The sequence below is a fragment of the Malaya genurostris genome, chromosome 3 (genome assembly GCF_030247185.1).
Source record: "Malaya genurostris strain Urasoe2022 chromosome 3, Malgen_1.1, whole genome shotgun sequence".
NCBI classification, from domain to species: Eukaryota; Metazoa; Arthropoda; class Insecta; order Diptera; family Culicidae; genus Malaya; species Malaya genurostris.
The window spans coordinates 4,037,279-4,061,342 of record NC_080572.1 but is presented as its reverse complement, the minus strand read 5'-3'; the positions used below and the strand labels follow the sequence as shown (position 1 = coordinate 4,061,342).

The 24,064-nt window shown below is 37.8% G+C and overlaps 1 protein-coding gene across 1 annotated transcript in view; it reads left to right on the top strand.

Moving 5' to 3' along the window:
* The window catches only part of LOC131437100 (ras association domain-containing protein 10), a 56,516-nt gene extending 34,094 nt beyond the window's left edge, over positions 1-22,422 (top strand). Inside the window, exons 2-5 of the mRNA XM_058606200.1 lie at positions 9,244-9,303; positions 18,247-18,862; positions 18,925-19,238; positions 21,041-22,422. Of these exons, the coding sequence (XP_058462183.1) occupies positions 18,320-18,862; positions 18,925-19,238; positions 21,041-22,016 (1,833 nt within the window). The 5' untranslated portion in view covers positions 9,244-9,303; positions 18,247-18,319 and the 3' untranslated portion in view covers positions 22,017-22,422. The remainder of the gene's footprint in view (positions 1-9,243; positions 9,304-18,246; positions 18,863-18,924; positions 19,239-21,040) is intronic.
* Positions 22,423-24,064: the final 1,642 nt, after the last annotated feature.

Genomic DNA, 24,064 nt, shown 5'->3' with positions numbered 1-24,064 from the left:
CTACTGAACCTACAGCATAATGAAATTAAATGAAGTGAACAATTAAGAATATGATCAACCATTCATCTGAAATGTGTGAGTTGATTGAATGCACCTGTCGTACCGAAGTTTTGCGCTAGGTAGATGACTAATTGAAAACGTGAACCACGGATCAAATGTGTTAACTGAAGTATGAGAAAATCAAGCCATACTCGGTCACTGCAAACTTCAGTTCAAATTAAATTCATTATGTCAAATTTAAAATCACTGACAGCCGTCGATGGTGGTGGGCAGGATAAAATTCATTAGTCTCGGCTTGACTATGGCTTGCAATAATTTCAGTAGCAGCACCATCAGCAGTAGTAGCGACCAGCAACCTTTTAAAGTCAACTTACGAACGGTATTAGAAGCCCCTCGGCCGGGAACGCTTTGAGCTGGCTGCTGACGGTTTGTACAATGAACGATGTGACGATCTAACTCGCGCTTGTGCACTTTCATCCAGCCTTCGGGGCTTGGCAGCAGTAACCTGTTCAAGAAACCGGAGCACCCCTTCACGATACCTCCAAGCGGCAGACTGTTGCATAGTGGGTCTGGAACTATGAGATAACTTTTTCACTGGGGTTCCAGTGTGACTTGCTACACGCTGTTGTGACTAAACACCGAGCAATATTTCACTTGAGGGTAAATACAAAAAAATAAACGAAACCAGCGTAACATTTCTTACAGATGGGATTTTACTTTTTTTGCGCAATCGTCCTACCTCCGAGACCCAGTCGCAGTCGGACTGGTTGCCCTCGTTTTCGGTTCCACATCTTGAGACCACCGGCCCTCTTTTCTCTTTGCCTGACACCGGTCCAGCAGCAGCCGGTCTGCGGTGGAATCTCGAGAGCAAAGGCCGACCAGGCATTTATTTGTTTCATTTCATTTTCATTTATGTTTTTTTTTTCACTTTTCATCGAACGACCGGCGGCCCAACCATGTTTAACTGGATTACTGCTGTAAGATAGCGCGTTGTTTCTTCCTTCACTCTAGTCTGACACTTAAGTGTAGGTCTTTCAGACTCAATGGCTGACTGACTGACTGACTAACTGACGGATCGGTCAGTGGCCGATTGGTTTCGGATTTGATTTATTGTAATAACAATACCAAACAAAAAATCGATTTAATCATTAAGTGATCACGATGGAAAGTAACCGGTAGGGGCTATTAAAAATTTCTCTGAAAAGATGAAAGTTCTTTTGTGTTTCTGCCAATTAACTGTCAGTTTGATAATCGATACACCCACGCGGGAATTCGATCACTAAAGTGAAACTGATCGCCCAGAGGCAGTGGTTTCGAATCAATCTATTTCTCGATTGTTATCGTCAGTGTGTCATTTGATATGGTTGACATGCTAACCGAAGATCGAGCTGAACATGCTAATCCTGAATCTTTTCTGTTCGATACAATGCTCAGATTTCACATCAGCAAGGGTAGAATCAAATGCGTTCGCGGAATTTGTTCGAAGTATTTTAATCGACCACCACCATGTTGTAATGGAATCTTATAGCTACTTGGTAGAGAATTAATATGTATTGCAGACTTTTCCCAAAACTTTTCATCATGAGGGAAAATGTCACTCTTATTCTTCTACGTAACTAAGTTAACTGAATATTTCAACACGCTGTGAAACTTTTCTACACTCAGATTGTTCGGAAAAAAATATAAATGTATGAAAGCCGTTTCGTCGAAATTGTGTTGAAAGAGTTTTGAAATATATTTCAAGTAAAGAAAACTGAAATCTGTTTTGTTGATAAAAAATCATATATCTGACATTTTGTCTATTAGAAAACTGGATGAAAACAATCTTTCATGATTTTTTCAGAATGGTTTCAGATTGATTTATAATCCTCAGAATGGAATTTCCAGGAAATTTGATTGACTGTATAATGTATAACTTGCGTAATTTAACAATAACCTGAATTAATTGGCTGTCGTTTCTTAACATCTCGAAAACTTTTATCAAACTCTTACTTTATCCTTAGAAAAATATTTCACATGCATTATAGGGGCTGGGGACCACTAGGAGATTGATAGTACCTATTAGCTCTCTCCGGACAGTACCAGCCTAGATGCCGTGTGGAATCCGGCGGAAAAAATGAGCCAAGATTAGATCCACTGGGTTCCTGCTTCCAAGTCGTAAAAGGCGACAATTGCAGGAGTTCCTTTTTCCTTTCAGTTATTAGATATGTTCAACGTTTCACTTCTGATTACTTTATTTTACTAAATTATCTCCTCACTCAACTTATCAATTTGCGACTAGCTTTGGATAGAAGTTGTATGTGACATGTTTTATTCTTCTATGTTATTGCTTGCTTTTCAAGATTATAAATTGAATGATAAACATCAACTTTTGCGCAAATTCGTTAATATTACAAAGCTAATAACAGAGATAACATATATCGATATATTGAATAAATAGTAAAAAATACTTGTTTGATTGATTGATAAATTAATTATTTTCTCTCGGTAGCCGGCTGCCCAGATCAACTAATATAACCAATTAAAAATTTTAATAAATAATTAAAATAATAAAGCGAAAATAATAAGATCAAGTCGCGCGTGAAATCTGTTGACCTTTGTTTGGTGATTTAAAATCTGTATCTATATAAATATATATATATATATATATATATATATATATATACATATATATATATATATATATATATATATATATATATATATATATATATATATATATATATATATATATATATATATATATATATATATATTTATATATAAAATAATAGTGGAAAAAGTGTGTGTTGTTCTCTGATATGCGTGGACCGATTTACAAATGATTTTGTTTTGTTCGAAAGGTGACGTTTATGCGCAGGTTTTAGGCTATATTACATAAGTAAAATCCTTCGGGAATGTGGAGAAAATCTTGAAATATGTTTTGTATGGACTTGGAAATTTTCATCTCAATGCATCCTAGATCTTCGATGATTGTTTGGCGCATATCGAGTTGTGTAATGTTTGCCCGCTGAAAAGCAAAATACGAATACTACACGGAGCGACCGAAATTAGATCTACGCCTAATTCGTATTACTGTTTTTTAATTAGTTAATTTTAACATGAAATTAGTTAAAATTGAAAATTTACTTTACTGAAAAAACTCTTGTTTTTAGAGTATGTGCTTAGTTGGCGAACATCCTGGACACAAACCAGCAATATTTCAATCCAACACGAAATTCTCATTGACAACTAATTTTGTTATTAAAATCAGAAAATTTATTTCTATTTATCTATCACCATCATTGCTGAAGGACAGCACAAATAAAACAAAAATGAAATAGGTTTTATTAACAAGTTTATTAGCCAAAAACTCATGAGAAGTGTTAAAGCAAAACAATCCATTGAAAAGCAAATAAGGACAGTTCTGTTGAATCTGCTTGCAAATTGTTTTGATGTTTTTCGCATGTGTTACGATATATCCATATATTAATTTCTAAACCGATATGTAAAAATGACATAAACTCTTAGTGGAAAGTGTATTTATTCGGAATTTGGGCGCATTTGAAGCGATTGTGCGTAATAATGTTTTTACGCGAAACAGTAAAGTGAGTTTCGAATGTTGCACTTTAATTGTATATGTCAAATGATGTTTTTTGTATCTTCCAACTTTGCGGGCTACGCCGTCCGGTGTACTGCTTGTATACGGGTTTTGTTTTCCGTGTGCTCAAAGTTTTCAGTGAGAGAGTCGATTTCGCAAAGTCGAATGAAGAAAACAGCGATTTAGAAAAAAAAAACTTTTCAAAAAGAAGTGTATGTCTTTTTCTCCAATACAACATCATATTTATACCTGCCAATATAGAAAAGACAACCGCGACTGGATTTTTTTTCGGTTGTAGTGTGCCATCTAGTGGCTAGTAGTCATTGCGGTGTTAACGTTTGTTCGGTGACACTGCGTCATATATCTGCAAATTGCAGAAGCCAATTCAACCATTTATGTTGGTTGAAAACAACGTATTATTTCTCTAATTCAAATAAAAAAATAGTTGAATAGAAATGAAGTGTGCCTTAGCTAAGAAATGACAGCACGTTGAATTGGTGAATTGAACTAAAAAAATAGCCGTTTCAAAAATATTTTATTTTTATTAAGGAGAAATAAAAAATCTAAATTAGCAAAAGTAAGATTTTTTTAGTTGTCTCAAAAAATAACTAACTAAAATTCAAAGAAATTCAACTAATTTTTTCGCCAAAATGCTGACTTCGGTCTTTCCGTGTAAATCGTTTGGCGCCAAACGAGCTGATTTGTGTTCAAATTTTATTGAGCCTACTTGATTCAGGTGTTTTTTTTTTATTTCGAACCATATGTTCAATTAAGTATGGGCGCCAAATGAACAGCATACAGGTTTCCATTTTTCGATATATAAATTGTGTTCAATGCCGTCAATTCAAATTGAAGAACGAAATAAAAAAGGAAATTGATTGACGAGAGCACGTTATTTTATGATTCGTTGTTTTCTTAAAATTCCAGAAATGTGAATTTCTATCTTTACGATGGATGTGTTTATTGCTGTCACAACGCGCTGAAGTTTCATCCAAAAACAACAAAATTGAAGTGTGTAATGAAACAATTCCATTTGAATTTAAAGGATGTTTTATGTTTTTTTCGGCTTGAATTTAACATAAGCATTACCAATGCCCGAAAAGTAAAACTAGCATCACCAGTTGAGGCCATTGGTTCATGTGGGACCAAACGTCTCCAAACGGCCCAGACAGGATCCAAACTATATCAACCCGCTCGAGATGTTTTTGGGCATATTTTTCTCTAAACATCGGTTTCTGCAGAGTACTTCGACATTTCAAATTATTTGCGTTTATGTGGCTATGAACAGATCCGTACAATATACTTTATATAACTACACGGAACGCCCGAAATTAGCTCTGCGCCTAATTCGTATTACTGTTTTTGAATTAGTTGATTTTAACAACAAAATTTCCAAAATAACTATAAAATTAGTTAAAATTTAGAATTTACTGTGCTGAAAAAAACTCTTATTTTTAGAGAATGTGTTTAGTTGGCGAATATTCTGGACACAAACCAACAATATTTCAATCCAACACGAAATTCTCATTGACAACTAATTTCGTTATTAAAATCAGAAACTTTGATTCTATTTATCTATCACCGTCATTACTGAAGGACAGCAGTGTCAAAGCAAAACAATCTATTCAAAAGCTAGAAGGGACAGTCTTGTTGAAACTGCTCGCAAATTGTTTAGATGTTTTTCGCATGTGTTACGATATATCCCTATATAAATTTCTAAACCGATATGTAAAATTGACGTAAACTGTTAGTGGAAAGTGTATTTATTCAGAATTTGTGCGCAGTTGAAGCGATTGTGGGTAATAATGTTTTTACGCGAAACAGTGAAGTGAGTTTCGAATGTTGCACTCTAATTGTACACGTCAAATGATGTTTTTTGTATCTTCTCATTTCGGGCTGCGCCTTCCGGTGTACTACTTGTATTCGGTTTTTGTTTTCCGAGTGCTCAAAGTTTTCAGTGAGAGAGTCCATTTCGCGAAGTCGAATGAAGAAAACAACGATTTAGAAGAAAAATTTTCAAAAAGAAGTCTATGTTTTGCTTATGTCTTTTTCTCCAATACAGCATCGTATTTATACCTGCCAATATAGAAAAGAGAACCGCGACTGAAATTTTTTTCGGTAGTAGTGTGCCATCTAGTGGCTAGTAGTCATTACGGTGTTAACGAGCGCCATATAGTTGCTAATTGCAGAAACCAATTCAACCATTTATGTTGGTTGAAAACAACGTTTTATTTCTCTAATTCAACTAAAAAATTAGTTGAATGGATATGAAGCGTGCCTTAGCTAAGAAATGACAGCACGTTTAATTGGTGAATTCAACTAAAAAAATAGCTATTTCAACAAATATTTTATTATTATTAAGGGAATTAGAATTAAAAAATCTAAATTAGCAAAAGTAAGATTTTTTTAGTTGTCTCAAAAAATAACTAACTAAAATCAGAAAATCAACTAATTTTTTCGCCAAAATGCTAATTTCGGTCTTTCCGTGTAACAACTCTTGCTGCCTTTACGGACATCATCGATTGAACGGGGCTTGGAAATCATCACATTGACATTTCTCTCCTGTTTGAAACGATTCATCGACTTTTTCACAAACTGAAAATTTGCTGAGATTCATTTTATCATTCAACTGCATTGATCGCGAACAATCATGACCACACTCTTCTGATACCGACTTTCACACAGGTCGTTTGATTATTCTGATTTTGTTAGTGTTCGAAATAATTTTCATCCAAAGGTAATTTTTCAGCGGTACGAAGTTCGCCTGGACAGCTGTAGGTACAGAAATGAGGGGAACAAGTGCAGAACGCACAGGAACAAGTGTGGAAGGTACAGGAACAAATAGTGAAACAAATACTGAAAATACTGGAACAAGTGCAGAGAGGACAGGAACATGTAGAGAAAGCACAGGGAAATACAGAGTACTGAAACATGTACACGGAAAGACCGAAACTAGCATTTTGGCGAAAAAACTAGTTGATTTTCTGATTTTAGTTAGTTATTTTTTGAGACAACTAAAAAAATCTTACTTTTGCTAATTTAGATTTTTTAATTCTAATTCTCTTAATAATAATAAAATATTTGTTGAAATGGCTATTTTTTTTAGTTGAATTCACCAATTAAAAGTGCTGTCATTTCTTAGCTAAGGCACGCTTCATATTCATTCAACTAATTTTTTAGTTGAATTAGAGAAATAAAACGTTGTTTTCAACCAACATAAATGGTTGAATTGGTTTCTGTAATTAGCAGCTATATGGCGCTATATGGCACCGTAATGACTACTAGCCACTAGATGGCACACTACTACCGAAAAAAATTTCAGTGGCGGTTATCTTTTCTATATTTGCAGGTATAAATACGATGTTGTATTGGAGAAAAAGACATAAGCAAAACATAAACTTATTTTTGAAAATTTTACTTCTAAATCGCTTTTTTCTTCATTCGACTTCGTGAAATCGACTCTCTCACTGAAAACTTTGAGCACTCGGAAAACAAAAAACCGAATACAAGTAGTACACCGGAAGGCGTAGCCCGGAATGAGAAGATACAAAAAAACATCATTTGACGTGTACAATTAGAGTGCAACATTCGAAACTCACTTCACTGTTTCGCGTAAAAACATTATTACCCACAATCGCTTCAACTGCGCACAAATTTTGAATAAATACACTTTCCACTAACAGTTTACGTCATTTTTACATATCGGTTTAGAAATTTATATAGGGATATATCGTAACACATGCGAAAAACATCTAAACAATTTGCGAGCAGTTTCAACAAGACTGTCCCTTTTAGCTTTTTAATGGATTGTTTTGCTTTGACACTGCTGTCCTTCAGTAATGACGGTGATAGATAAATAGAATCAAAGTTTCTGATTTTAATAACGAAATTAGTTGTCAATGAGAATTTCGTGTTGGATTGAAATATTGCTGGTTTGTGTCCAGAATATTCGCCAACTAAACACATTCTCTAAAAATAAGAGTTTTTTTCAGCACAGTAAATTCTAAATTTTAACTAATTTTATAGTTATTTTGGAAATTTTGTTGTTGAAATCAACTAATTCAAAAACAGTAATACGAATTAGGCGCAGAGCTAATTTCGGTCGTTCCGTGTACAGAAACTGATACATATAATTCAGAAACAAGAGCAGAAAGAACAGGAACAGGTTCAGAAAGTACAACAATAAGTATAGGAGCAAGTGCAGAAAAAAGTTCAAAGTTAAAAGGTTAATGGCAAATGTTATCGAGGGAACCATTATAATGACTCCCACTGATATGTCATTTAAATTTAAACGTCATTTTCCCGTCCGTTTAGCTTTCATATTACCGCCAATAAAGCACAAGAGTAATCGTAAGGAGTTTGAGTTTTTACATGGAAAATTGTATGTTGTCTGTTCGCGTGTTGGCAAACCATCGGTTTGACATACTTTTAACCGAAAATGGAGAAACAAAAAATGTTTTTTTTATCGCAGAGCAGCTATTCTCAACCTGTGGTGCGCGATATCAAAAGGGTCCGTTTTATTGACAATAACCATGAAAATTGATTGAAAGAAGTATTGATTTATTCACATCTAATCTAATATTATTGCGCTACGAAGTGTGCACGGGTCCTTTAGCGTTTCTATAAAAAATTTTAGAATATGTCACTACAATGAATCAACTATTTTGTCTAAATCCTAGTTACTCGTTTATTTTGTAGCAGGTAATTCCATTTAGTTAAAAATAGGAAAGTTTTTATTCGTTACGCGATAGATTAGATAGATACCATTACTGAAATTTATACTAACAAATATTCTTCTTCCGTGACACTTGTGGAGTGCGCAGTAGTATATACGGCCTCTAGTAACAACAAGTGTTGGACTAACATCCCTTCCCATTCCTTAGAAGATCTACGTTCGGGCAAACCAGCAAACCAGGGGTGGTCGCTCAAGCTCAAGAAATTTTTTCACATGTATTATATGAGAAAACAAGTGAAGAAACCAAATTTCGATCATTATTTATTAATTTAACGTCACTCTAATTAGTGTCTTTGAATTTTTTATTCTATTTTATGATTTCGCCATGAAAATATATCAAACGCATTATCAAACAATCACAAAAAATGCATAGAAACGTGGAAATTTGGCAGCTTTCTTGAATCACAAAAAAAGTTTGTCCGAGTTCGTTATTAGAATTGATAGGAAACTTTCTCTTAATTGCATAATACTTCCATGATTGTAAATCATAAGTACGATTCAGACATTTCGTCCCACCCGTCACAGTCAACCTCCGACACCTTTATCGTCGCCGTCAAAATTAGTCTACTGAATTCTTATGGAGACATTCACACACAACGACACCGTCACGGAACGTCTTAACGAGCGGCACGTTTCGATAAAGAAACTATCAAACTAATTTTGACGGACGCTGACGTTTCGATGACGGTGACGGACCGTCTGAATCGTACATTATTCAACTCTCTCCACGTCCAGAGCCACGTTATTGGTTTCATTATTTCCCTCAATACTGTCAATACTGTTTTCATTCGTTACTTTCATCGAGTTTTCAATTAGGTAGTAAATTTGATACCAACTTTGTTAGAAAATTATTTGTGCTAAAATTGTGAATCACACTATCCAGCAATGCATACTTAACAACACTTGTTTCGCTTGTTTTTTTTTGCAGATGATGAAACGGAATCAGTGCGGGCTACATCGGAACAGTAACGATCTGTGCTAGTGACAGGTAAGTCAACTTCGCACACTAAAAATGGGCATACCACCAACTAAAGCGCCACCATTCGAAACCTCCTAAATCACAATTATTATTCATATATATAAATTGTGCTAAACACGCCGCATATTTTGAAACACCGTCCATGACATATATATTATAGTGCCTATTCAAAAATCTAAAGCCGCCAGAGGTGTAGCCAGTACTTGACAGAAATGGGAGCAATTGAAATGTCGAAGAAAACTGAATTTGAAGACCGTTGTCAATCGGACGAAAAGTGCTAATAGTAAAAAATTTTTTATTTCGTTTTCTACCTGAAAAATCGCGTTGCCGCCATTTTTTGAAGGAACATCTAAGATGCAAATGCGTGAAATTCAATCTTAAGCATCCCGTCGCACCGCTACGACGTCGTCGTTGATTACGATGATGAGGAAGAGAAGAAAAACAAGGGGTGTCTGTAACCTATATGTAAGTGGCTCGTTTGCGGGTTCTTTTCTTGCAAACAACGCACGCTGATCTCACACGCCGATAACTTAGCCGCTACGGTGACCAGAAGTGGTTCAGAAGCACCCGAACGGCACACTGTTGGAAGGAGGTCGTGAGTCAAGTGTTGATGCTTCTTTTGATACGTTGGATGCTCTTCGCGTTCTGAATAGATTGAAACAGTAAGATGAATCTCTCTCTAGGTCATTCCAGAAGTGGTGGCCACTTCTTGGCGTACGCGACGAGGCATAGATCTTGCCTATGGATAGGCGACGTAGATCGATGATAGATCAATTCACCGGAGTACGAACCAACGAACCGGTGTTTGTATGTTGTAATTAGTATCGATTGGCGAGTGGAATTAAATGACCGCGTTTGACGACAGCCTCGGAACAGGGTGCGGGACCGGCTTACGCAAGTGTTTATTCTCATGTTACAGAGATTAATATCTTACTCTAGTTCAATCACAATCGCCGAACCCTTACCGGTTGTGTGACTTTAACGCACCGCAAGACAGTTTTCCGAGATCTGATCTGATAAAATGTTGCAGAATAAATATATGTTGTGAGAGATAATGGCAGGTTTGCTAATGAATTATTATCCTTCCAAACGAAGAAAAACTAGGAGAATGAACCAAAGTCAGTTAATTGACCGATGTAGTGCTTTTTTTTGCTGGGTTGTCCACAAGTTTCTTGAAATAGAAAATGAATAATTAGTGTTGTCCTAGTATAAGTGACAATAATGTTATCAAGTTAGCCTTCGTTTGTACTGTTTCCTGTGTCTGATTACACAAGTTTATTCAATCAAAATATTTATGGAATTAATGACTATTTATCAGCGTTATCCTTTCAACTTGTACGAACAAAGATGAAACCAGAATCGCCCAAATGACTCCGATGGCACGTTTCCCAGTGTTGTAGGAGATTTCATAAGTACCCAGCGTTTTGCATACGTGGATACTTTAAACTGAAGATGTGAGAATGACAGAAAAGTCTTTCCATCCAGTATTAATTATTGAGAAAAAGATTAGGTTCACAGCTGCCTATACTGATACCAGGTTGTAATACTTGAATCGATTGTTCTTTTTTGAACTCATTGATAATAGTTGGTAGTGAAATTGTGTTAGCTATTATTCTTAATCCAACCTCACGAATACCACTTTAAGCTCTTTAAGCTTAAGGTATACATAAACTAACACAAGGATCAATAAGTCCCGAGACTAAAGCAGAGATGGCGCTCGTAGTAAACCAGTAACCACGTCTTTCTAGAGTACTAACCTTTGCTTGAAACGGGTCAAAATTTTAAGTCGATCCGACCAGAAACAGCTGAGTTATCGAGGTTGGAATAAAGTCGTTTTGTAGTTTGTTTAAAAAAATAGAAAAAACCGAGTTTCGTGTTTTGATAAAACATTGTTTTTTAGTGGGTAAAAACACCGTGCAAGCGAAACAATGGATTGAAAAATGTTATCTGGACTCTTGTCCATCAAAGGCAACGATTTGTCGATGGTTCGCCGAGTTTAAACGTGGTCGTACCGACACAAATGACGCGGAACGCTCGGGTAGACCTGTGGAAGCCGTTGCACCGGAAAATGTGAGTGAAATGACAAAAATTATAATGAGAGATCGTAAAGTGAAGCTCCGTGAGATTGCTGAGATGACACAGATATCATATGGAAGTGTATTTACTATCCTTCATGAAACATTGAGCATGAAAAAGGTTTTTTCCAAGTGGGTGCCGCGATTGCTTTCGATGGAACAAAAACAGCAATGAACAAAACAATGAAAACAATGGCGAAATTGAACGAATTGGCCTTTGATCTGCTTCCCCACCCCCCATACTCACCAGATTTAGCCCCCAGTGACTACTGGCTCTTTGCTGATCTTAAAAATATGCTCCAGGGAAAAAGATTTGGCTCAAATGAGGAGGTCATCGCTGAAACTGAAGCTTATTTTGAAGCGAATGATAATTTTTTTATAAACATGGTATTGAAAAATTGGAAAAACGTAGAAACCATTGTATCACCCTAGAAGGTGATTATGTTGATGAATAAAAAAAAATTTTGCAAAAATTGTTGTTTTCATTGTTAGTCTCGGGACTTATTGATCCATGTGTTATTTGCCTCTGATCGGGTAGGGCGACGAATAGGCAAATGAATATCCACCTTATTGGTAAGCACGGAACAAAACTCATCAGCCATTTCTTCATTGTTTAGTCCATTGAATAAAATCGCGATAAAGCGACAAAAACATATCGAAGAGTATATTATTGTAATCCAACACCAACTCATCACTAAGAGTATAATAATCCAAAGTCAATTTTGAAATTTGAGACGGAGTGCTAATCATCAAAAGTTGATGGCAATGTTCAATTGACAAGAGCGGTGAGATCGACGACGTAATCGGTATTTTTTAACGGATCGAGTTTAAAAATTTGTACTTAGAGTCGGTGGAGTGTAGTCGAAGCCAACAACGAGTTCGACGGGCTCGGGTTTGTTGGAGTTGAGAAATACACAAAGACTGTCCCAGAAACCACTTGTATAGTTGTTTATTCGTTTTCATTAGTTTGTTTCGAAATGCGTGGACTTTTAGCAGAACAACGTCGAAAAATTGTGTACAAATGGTGCACAGAATGCGGCAAGCAATTTGTAGCTGCGGTAAGATTTCGAAACCCTTCATCACCACTGCTTCAATAAACAGCGAAATATACATCAAGGAATGTTTACAAAAACGACTTCTACCCATGATTCGAAGCCACAAGGATCCTGTTGTCTTCTGGCCAGATCTTGCTTCTTGCCATTACTCGAAATCAACGGTAGAATGGTATACTACCAAAAATGTCACTTTCGTCCCTAAAGACATGAATCCACCAAATTGACCACATCTTCGACCAATTGAGGAATTTTGGGCAGTAACGAAGGCAGAGTTCGAGTTCGACGGGCTCGGGTTTGGTTTGAGTTGAGAAATACATATTTTGCGAGTTTGTGTACCCTACAAAAAAGATTTTTTAGTTTCAATCTGGTATGGGTCGGGTACGTATAACGATTTTTTTATTCCCTATCAAATATGGATAGGGGATCAGAATTCACATACCGGACCGTTTCTACTTTGTATCAACCAGTGAGGCGTGGGGCCATTGATTTCCCTAATCACTAATTAATCCGTTGATTTGCCGTACCGAATGCAGTGTACTTTGAAATATTGTACCGCGTGTTTGACTACTTTCGTTTAGTATTTTGAAAGGAACTGTAATAAAATGAGTTATCAGATTTTTTCAATTGCAGTTCTTGTACCTTGTTCATGTCGGGTTGCATTTCCGTTCCAACTAGGTTTCAATTTGACTAAACGGCTCTCTCTGAAGTCAATAATAATTCATCTTAGTCGTGCAATCAGTATTGTCGGTGTTTTTGACTCTTCAGTTTTGATGATCTCGAAATCGTCTTATTGTTAACTGCACTATATTGTTGGCCAGATGAAAGCTGTAGACGCATCAAGGTATCTAATTGAACTGTAATTTTTGTTTTTGTTACTACTGTTTCATTTGTTTCTGTCGTTATAGTAGTTGTTATTTTTTCCGGTTCATATCATTTTGGTAAGGAGTGTATCGAAAATAAGCTATCTACTTACATTTGTGTTGTACGCATGTATTTGTGATGGTTTTTTATGCTCAGATCGCAGTATGCTGTGCGTTTGGCTGTCAGGTTTCGATTCTTTACTTGTTTGTGCGGTTGAAATTCTGCGTTTTCAAAATGTCGCGTATTGAAAAGGAAGTGGAAATTAAAGTTCTGGACACATGGCTGAGTGAAAAGGGTCTTACTATGCGAAAATTGGCGAAGCGGTTTGGAACTCATCATGCCAGTGTTAAAAACATAATTAATAAGTTTGGGAACATTATTCTTAGGATGAGCTACCAGGAAGAGGCAGAAAACCCGGTTCTTCCAACCCGAAACTGGACCAGAAAGTTGTATCTCTGATCATGAAGAACAATGTCAATACGTGATTTTACCAAAACAGCAGGAACGAGTGTCGGAATGGTCCAGCGTATCAAGAGGCGAAATCACCTAAAGACCTACAAGAAGCAGAAAATCTCGGAACAAAGTGTAAAAGAGAAGAAGTAAGCAGCAACAAGGGCCCGGAAATTGTATTCTTTTGCAGGCTCCGGATGCATGCGTTTTGATGGACGATGAGAGTTATGTAAAGGAGGACTCAAAAACCCTTTCAGGTCCACAATACTTTACTGTCGTCGTTGGGGAGGATGTGAGCGATGCGGACAGGTTGATTCAAGTGGAGAAACTTGGTCGAAAGGTACTGGTATGGCAAGCAATATGTTCCTGTGGTTTGAAGTAAACCATTTTTTACACTACCGGAACTATAAATGCAGAAATCTATCGATCTGAGTGTTTCCAGAAGAGATTGCTGCCTTTATATAAGAAGTAAAGTACACCTCCACTGTTTTGGCTGGATTTGGCGTCGGCTCACTATGCCAAAACCACTCTCAATTGGCTTGCGGAAAAGGGTTTACATTTCGTTGAGAAAAATATCAATCCACCAAATTGGCCTCTGCTTCGACCCATCGAACGTTACTGGGACATTGTGAAGAGGGTCTTCAAGAAGACTGTTTAGGTAGCAGGGAACATGCAGGAGTTCAAAAAAATTTGGGCTCAAGTGTCCAAAAAATGCGATGCAATACTTGTCCGGAACTTTATGAAGAGCGTTCGATCAAAAGTTCGAAAACTCGTGAAGGAATAACTTAAATTTCATCCGATTTTCTTTATGCTCAAAGTTAACCTCGTACAATAAAGAATCAATTTTTAGTTTGAATAAAATATCGTTTTTCATCATAATTTGAAAGAAAAATTTGTGGATAGCTTATTTTCGATACACTCCTTATTTGTTTATCTATTTTGTTGTATGTTTATTGTCTTTTTATATTTATTGTTATCATTAGTTTGATAATTAGACTGAGCGCCTAGTGTTATGTGCCATTCGATTCAGTTCGATAAGTTAAAAAATGTCTGTGTGTGTCAAACAAGATCATCCAGTAATGGTCAAAAAGGTGTTCTCTTTGATTTTTCAGAAATGCCTAAACCAGAATTAACGAATCTTTTCGAGGCTCGACATGCATTTTCAAACATACACTAATATATATCTCGTTGACACTCGTATGATGATCATGTTTTCACACTTTACGGGAGTATTGTATCTAAAGTATTTCAACAGGGGTATTGCACACTAGACTATTTTCAGAAAAAAATTCAGTTCGTGCTCGCATCTCATCAGACATAGTCGCAAATCGTTTACGGTCGAGACAACAGAAACAAGGACAATACAGTGTAGTGAACAATAGAGTGTACGAAATGGGCAAATACGATTTAACAAAGCCTGAAATTTGGCCTACGTGAAAGGCGATGCCTTTCACGCAGCCCGCCTGGGTTCGATTCCCAACCCCGCACATAGGGTCAGAAAGATTTTCTGGTCCGAAGAGGCGAATGACCTAAGATGTTAAAGCCTCTATAATTGAAATAAAAAAAAAAAATCAATTTGTATTGATTTCAAGCGCTGCAAAGTTAGACCAGCAGCAAACGAAATTGAAATCTTACTTAAAGTACGAATGCATCTAGACGCTAATAATGTAAGTGAAATTCAATTCAACAAGACGTCTAACTGTGTGTACATTATGTTCAAACGTGAAAGAGATGCAATTGCATTCGCTTCGGTTAACAACGAGGTGCATAGTGTTGATCATGACAATTTTAAATATAAAATCCCTGTGTACATGGTGGAATAGAAGTACGCGTGCATGACCTTCCCCCGCAGACCAGCGATGGGTATGTTCGGGAAAGTATGTCTCAGTACGGTGAAGTTTTTTTTCCATCGAAAGGGAAGTATGGCGGAATTTTTTCCCCGGTATCCGGTATGGCGTGCGAATGGTACGTATGTAACTACGTAAAGCAATCCCATCTTACATCGTTCGTGGTCAAGATGGAATACATCCGTATAAAACGCCGATTACGTATGAAAATCAACTGGTTACATGTCAGTTTTGTGAACAACCTGCACACTACGGCAAACCTTGCGCTGAAACTGCGAAAACAAACAAAACAAACAAAAACAAAGACAACCGCTCAACAACGGAAACTAGTGAATGCAGTGCTCCTGTTTCAAAAACACCTTCACCATCTCACCAAACAGCAACTGCAACCAATGTACAACAAGGTGCTTGTACAGTAACTAGCAACGAGATCAAGACTGCGAATAACAAGGAAAACGAAAAGAAGACGGAATACAAAAAATCCAACGGATGCGTCAATGGACGACGAGACGAGCCACGAACAAAGTGCCCCTTAATCCTCGCAGGAGGGAAATGGAAGCTTCTCTCCTCCTAGAAAAAGGGTGACAACGAGATCGAATACAAAAAATTGTTTATTTAAAAAATCGGCTCAATCTTTTAAATAAAAAAAAAAAGAAAAAAAAACCTTCACCATGACGTTTCTGCTGGAACTGTTAACGCATCGAGCTACTAAACTTGTTTAATTGGAAATCATACACTCCCTTTTTGTGTGAATTTTTTCCTTTCTCAAATAGAAAGGTTATGCAATCACTGTGAAAACTGACTTTTGAAACGACGGCCGAGTGTCATATACCATTCGATTCAGTTCGTCGAGAATTCCTGAATTTCATCCGTATCCGACATCCGGTTGCAGAATTACGGAGTGAAGATTTTTAAAATATTTGTATCGTCACTAAAAGCGGTGACCAGTAATTTTTCTCGAACCGACTTCGGTTATACCCGTTCCCGGATTCCGGTTTCGAAAGTACCTGCAATAGTGGAACTCATTTCGTTTACTAAGAGATGGTCTTACAGATCTGAGAACTGTTTCTCACTGTAGGTTATACTAGTTGATGTACAAACCTTTTTGTTTTTCAAGAATCAAAGAAAACTATTTTAAGATATGAGAAAGGCATTATTACACCACTAGGTGGAAGAAAACAGGATTTTAACTTTGTTCCAGTTTTTGACGCAAGACTGATTGTGCCCCCATGTTTTTGTTAGAAGTAAACACTTATCTCTGGAACCGGCTTTCCTGAATTCCGTTATTGGTTACGGTTATGCGGAAAAGCATAACATGTACAACAGCATTCATTAAATTCACTGTCCTGATCGTTAGACTACGGCCAAAACAACTCTGTTCCGATGTTCCACCGAAAACAAAAATTAAAACACAGCTGCAGCTGCTTCTACTGCTAATCACCAACTGTAAATTGCACCCAAAATAAATGATAGGAAGTCAGTTTCCTCACAGGCAGCAAATAATGCGAGCTCCCGAATGAGCCGCTAATCAACCGTTGCAGTTTATTGCGAACAAGCCAAGCAGAAAAGGCGGATGTTGCAAAATGAAAGGGTAGGAAAAAAAATGAAGAAATTACTAAAAACTGGTACAAAATTTTGATTCTTATCTTTCCGTGATCAAAGCAAAAACTACTGTTGTAAGTTTTGGCACGATGCCCGAATTTCTGTAAAGCTATTATCGTCTCATATGCAAATTAACTGTATATGGAATTTTAAAGAGCTAATTGCATATTGGTTCCATTGTTATTATTTCCACTTGAACAAAAAGGGCCAGGATTATAAGCATCACAATCAACAATTTGGTAGTCATTATCTTACATTGGGGACGAAAAAAAAATACTGCAATGGTTTTGAACGGTTTTCCTTGCTAATAAAACAAAGAGACTTGACTGAAATGGCCAAATCCGCTAGGTGATTATTATTTTTTGTTTGGTCATGGATCCGATAATCTTGAGAGCACTCAGCATAGGTTTCGACACAGACACTTTCTCAGCGGCAGCAGTACTATCATCTTCACGATCATTTCACTCACCAACTACACGTTACGTGGGAATCTAGGTCCGCTGCAAGTAGGTGATGTAATGGAAGCTCCATCTCGCATGGGGTGGGCGGTGGTAGGCCCTGCAAGTGATGGCCTCGAATACTTCTCGGAAACCAGTACCAAACATCACCGGTTGAACAATCATGTAATGAACCATCCCTAATTGCGGATATTTTAGTGTAATTATGCTTTTCATCGGTAAACATCCAATCCAAAGTATGCACGATCTCACACTGGTAGAGCTAGTGATCATGAAACGGGTTCCCATGTAAACGGCAGTAGACATCATCACACCGATAGATGACTCGCGTTGTCAAATTTGACATAAATGTAGTGGGGAAAAAAGGGGTAAGGAACGTTCGAATCATAGCAATCCAGAACAGATGCACAGTTCTAATAAGGTTTACGGCACCTGTTGCATGATCGACTGACAGCTGGCCGAAATTACCGTCACGCCATTCCAATTCCACGACTTCTTAAATACCACCATCCTTTTCTTTCACATAACCCACGCCTCGAGCTTATACCCGATACTCAAATAACTTAAAATTGCTTTTTTCTCGTTTTATCAATTTCCGTTTTAGTTCGGACCACGGCGCTGAGTCAATCATGTTTATCCTCGTGATCGGTGAAGAAGATCGGTGATCATTATAAGCGATGAACAGCACCGCCGTCGTCAGTCGGCTGAGCAGTGCACTGGCCAGTCATGCGTCGACAGCCGCAGCTGTGCCGACAAAAGGTGCCGAGGGGCTACCGAGTGCTGATACTATGTTTACCAATTCCAAAGAGTGCTGGGTGTTGCCGAGCAACCATCCGCTTATGATTCATCGAATCAGTGGCGAAGTGGATGTGAGTGACAACAACGACGACGGCGACGACGACAACGATGATGATGATGATGATGATAATAATGATGATGATGAAGACGAGTCCTGCGGGACCGTAAGTGACTACTCTGCGGAGGAAATTCCAGTATGGATCAAAGGAGAGCAACGGTTTATCTCGGGTGTGACGGACGAGACGACTTGTGGTGATCTCGTTGAAGCGTTGTTGCAGCAAGAAAATTTGGCTTCGGAATCCGAGACCGTACAGCTAAAGGATTACTGTATCACTGAGCGATGGCGCCAGGTGGAGCAGATTCTGGACGGTAAAACCAAAATATGGCAAATATGGTCAGCTTGGGGTAAAGCACAGCCGGAGGTTAGTGTCCGATTGACTAGTGTACTTGATATCATTTAAAAATTGTTTGTTTTTGTTTAAAGGTAAAATTCGTCCTCCGACGCGTAGACGGATCTCACGGATTATCGAAGGCATCAGCATCCAATGTAAAGTCTACTGGCGCTGGCTGCCTGGGCGTTGCTGGTTGGGACAAAGACAGTGGCCGCGGCAGTCCCACGGGAAGTATCAATAGTGCAATAGTCCGACGGAAGCGGCATAGAGCGCAGAAATCCTCTTTTGCGTGGATGACGCATGGGGCGACGATTCATCCGAAGTCGTCGAAAAATTCAATTGAACGCCTCATGAAGCTAATTCTCGAACAGGGAGATATTATCCAGCAGCAACTGACTAAACTTAGGTGAGATTAATGTTTATTAAAACTATAGAAAAAGTCTCAGAAGAAATCGGTCTGCTTCCTGGGGCCATTGGTTGCGAGGTTTTATATGCCGAGGTGATTATTCTTCGCTTCTGAATGTCAGTTTAATTGAGTTCAAGCTGAGTTACCCTGACGCAGTAGAAAATTGGACGTTGAATTTGTATCTTTGTCACTATTTAGTGAAGCTGGTGGAAGTGACAATCGAGCAATTAAAATTTAATGGCTTTGCTTTGTCTTTGAGCTCACGAATTGAACGAATTGTGATGAAAAGCTAAATTGAAACAATAACTGAACCGCTGAAATACTACAATATCATCAAGAAAAATTCTGGAAGATAATCAAGCGAATGTCGGATTTGTGACTTTGGTACAATTCTTTTGATTACTCCTGAGTACATTCGTGAAATAAAATTCTACTCATCCAAATTCCTTCAATAATAATAAATTTAAAAAAATGCTAAACCGGCTCAAGTGTTGAAAAAATAAAAATGCCAAAAAGCTAAACAACCTAAAATGTTGCAAAAGATTGTTGTACATGCTATAAAATATTAGAAAGCCATAAAGGGTAAAGTGACGGAAAAGCTAAATTATATCGTCTCACGAGTGTTAAAAAGTGCCTAACTGAAAATGAGAGCCTCTTCAGAGATTCCGATACAAATCGAATGCTTGTTGTTTTGACTTGAAAGTTATGCGAAAAGTTAAGCGTCAAAAATAAATTTTTTCCGGTAACTCACGGAACAAAAAGTAAAGAGAATCTGTCATCTGCAGTTAGGCTTTATGACGTGGGACGATAGAATTGTAAATGACTAAAATGCGAAAAAGTCATAAACACTAAAATGCTAAAAAAATAAAAATGCCAATAAGGCTAAATGCGAAATGCTAAGATGAAATGCTAAAGAGGTTTCAATACTGAAAACTATTATGCTACAATGACTGAATTTTATACATATTAAAGTTCTAAAAATGCTAAAATTCTGAAAAGGTTTGAATACTAAAATGCTATTGCGCCAAAATTATTAAATATTCAAATGTTCAACTGTTCAATTGTTCAACTGTTCAACTGTTCAACTGTTCAACTGTTCAACTGTTCAACTGTTCAACTGTTCAACTGTTCAACTGTTCAACTGTTCAACTGTTCAACTGTTCAACTGTTCAACTGTTCAACTGTTCAACTGTTCAACTGTTCAACTGTTCAACTGTTCAACTGTTCAACTGTTCAACTGTTCAACTGTTCAACTGTTCAACTGTTCAACTGTTCAACTGTTCAACTGTTCAACTGTTCAACTGTTCAAATGTTCAACTGTTCAACTGTTCAACTGTTCAACTGTTCAACTGTTCAACTGTTCAACTGTTCAACTGTTCAACTGTTCAACTGTTCAACTGTTCAACTGTTCAACTGTTCAACTGTTCAACTGTTCAACTGTTCAACTGTTCAACTGTTCAACTGTTCAACTGTTCAACTGTTCAACTGTTCAACTGTTCAACTGTTCAACTGTTCAACTGTTCAACTGTTCAACTGTTCAACTGTTCAACTGTTCAACTGTTCAACTGTTCAACTGTTCAAATGCTCAAATGCTCAAATACTCAAATGCACAAATGCTCAAATGTTTATATTCTCGAATACTCGAATTCTCAAATCTTTAAATTCTAAAACTCCAACTGCTGAAATACTGCGAAGCCTGATTGCTATATTACAATATTAAAATTCAAAATGGATAGAATTCTAATTCACAAACCGATCAAATGATTAAAAAGAAGTTTTAATATACTCAACGATTTTTACAGGGACCGCGAGATGCAAATCAACAAAATCGAAGAGGATCGCCATCGCGTCCGTGAGCGCGAACATGGCAAGAACTACCTCCTGGAAACGTACCTGAAAGGACTGTCGGAGGCGACCGAGCTGGATCTGAACACGGCCGACAGTGGAATCACTTCTGAGGCCACGACTGCCGCATCTCCCGAGATGGAAGTGAGCCGTGATGTCGAGTCACCACCGGCTGCCACCACCGAGAAGGACTCCGCCGTTAAGGAGCAGATCAAAATGCTCGAAAAGATTGTCCAGCTCAACAAGCAGATTGTCAAGGAGGAGGAAACGGCGGTGAAGCTGTTCGATCGGATCAGACGCTACGAGATGAATATCCCTAATCAAAGTCCTGAACAACTCGAAGAAAATTTAAAAAAAGTCAATAGAAACATCGAAAAAAGTCAAAGCGAATTGCAAATAATCGATGAAACACTAAAACATTCGGATATTGCTTTGCGAGAGAAAAACTATCTTCTAAAGTCACTCCAGGAAGAGCTCGATGCGGAGGAATCGGCAGCCAATGTCATCATGGATTTTTCCATGCCAAATCCTACTCTGAGCGTCAGTAGGGCGAGTCCTGCGTCTATGGAAGGCTCAGGTGAATCTACAATCCAAAAAAAACCTAACGACGATAATTACCCAATGTTTGTAAACAATGATCAACGAAGTAGGCCAGAAATCAGTCAAAATGCTCACACGTTGCCCCGAAACCAGCGTTTCCCGGTAACGGCTCAAAGTGCGATTCCTTCGATCTCTGTTCATCAGATTAATAAATTCATTCAATCAAATAACAAACTGGGCACTAATTGCAATACCATGTTGGACAACAAGATCTGTCCCAAACAGCTGTTCAATTCAGCATTGTGCTCTCAGTCTTCTTCAAATCCGACTCAAGACGTTTGGAGAAAACCACATGAGAGTGACGACATTTCCAACGTGGGAACACTAGTTTAGTTGTGCGATGACAAGTTTTTCATTGACATATACATTTTCATTGTCACAAAAAGTAATGTAGGGTAGTGCTAAGCAAAAATCGTTTCTCATAACCAAACATATCACCTAAGAGTAGGCGTTAAACGAGGTAAACTTTTCTTTAAATGTAGTTAGATTTAGACTTTGCGTGTAGTTTTATTTTTTTGGTGTTGTTCTACTGTTTTGTTTTACGATATTGTTTGTTTTCGATAAGCTAGTCACAGTAAGATTTCATCACATTTCACGACATATGAGCACATGTTTGCAAAATTCAAGCAAGAACATGTACTTTCTTGAAAAAATAAAACCGAAATGATTGAGTTTATTTATATTGACATCTAGATAAGATCTGGCAATAAAACTGAAGCTACCAAAATACCAAAACATAGCCATGTGTAAATAGTTGACCTATTATCTTTTATTGAAAAGATTAAACTACGCCTTCAGTTGGGAATTCAGGGTAAAACTACCGCAAACGCTTCTTCTACAGGTACTTGTTGAATTCCGAACCTACTGCTGCTACGGTAAAAAAAACCATTCCCAATTTGGCAAACAAAAGCGGCAACCGGCAATGTTCAGAAACGATTTTCCAGAGTGTCGAACAAATTGTTCGCTCACTGATTGAAACAACCACTCCGACATCGTAATTAATTTCATAATTTGTGTTGTTCTTTGAAATTGTATGCTTCCATTTCGACCCGTTAGTGTGCGAAAATAGTGGAAATGGATCAAGCCAACGGTACACCACCGACGAGGCAAGGATTTGCTTGTGACCGCTAAAAATTAATTCCCTCTCAGTTACAGGGTGCAACCCATGGGATTATAAAATCTTCCCGCAAAATGGTATTGTTTCAAAGTTCAACATACTCAACAGGGCGGTCGGAATTCATTATTTAAAATAAATTTTCGCACGAGCAAATTAATGTTAATCTCATACATAAAACCTGCTTCGATTGGTGGACTCTCAGTCCTGGATCTGTACCAAAACGGGGTCGGGTTTCGAACGGTACCTGGACGAGTGGAATAATAATTGTACTCACATGAGCCCTGTGTTTGAACTCTGAAGCGGCGTAATTTATTCAGGATCCGTGTTCACACAAATATACATGGTACAGCAGGTGACGTACATACACACACATACATACACACATGCACACACGCCCACTCAGCAACCCAATCGTCCATCCAGGCAGTCGGAACTGGCACAGCTGCAATGGAACACAAAACGTTTAATAGATGGCGAAATGCGAACGAGATAAATGTTATTAATTTAGATTTGCATTTATAATCGCGAAAAGTCAAGACCGATGGCTCACACGAAGCAGGCTGTGGTTTGTTGGCCGGTTGCGGGTTGCATGGATAACAGGAGGGTACTTTTTCACACATGCAAATGCGAGTCTGCCGGTCGCAGTGTGCCGTGCCGGGTGCTCTGTCATCGTCAGTGTCGTCGACTTTCTCGTTTCCGGTTCCGGTGCTTCCGTCGCACTACTATCGTTGATCGATGTACCTATTCTGGTGTCGTTGTGTGGGAGCAGGGATGAAGTTCGGAACGGCTGAGCTGAACGATTGTTGTACTCAGTGAGCCTTTCTTCAACCTAGAATCAGATGTTGAAGTGTGCGGGAATTTGCAGCCAGTAATCTCACAATTTTTTATTCAGGAAAACGAAAGTCAACTGTACCGGAATTCTCGTGTACGGCCGCGGTACGTCACTGTTGACCCGCTGGATATGATGAATTTAAACTTTTGTGGTCCGTGGTCAAATTTGTTCACCATCGTTCAAACCGTTCTCTTTGGCGAGTGTAGAAAGCGAAAGGACTAACCATCGTTGCTGCCAATTTGGGCGAAGCTAAAACCTGGCAAGACAAAAAAACGAACCAAACACGAAAGCCAATCAGATCAAAAATTTTAATCCGATTAAACCCCAATCATGCCAATATAAATTAAATTGCAGCAAAAAATAATACCGCTATTTTGCTTACCATTTCTGAATGTGAAAATGGGAAAATTTAAAGAGCCGTTCAATTCATAA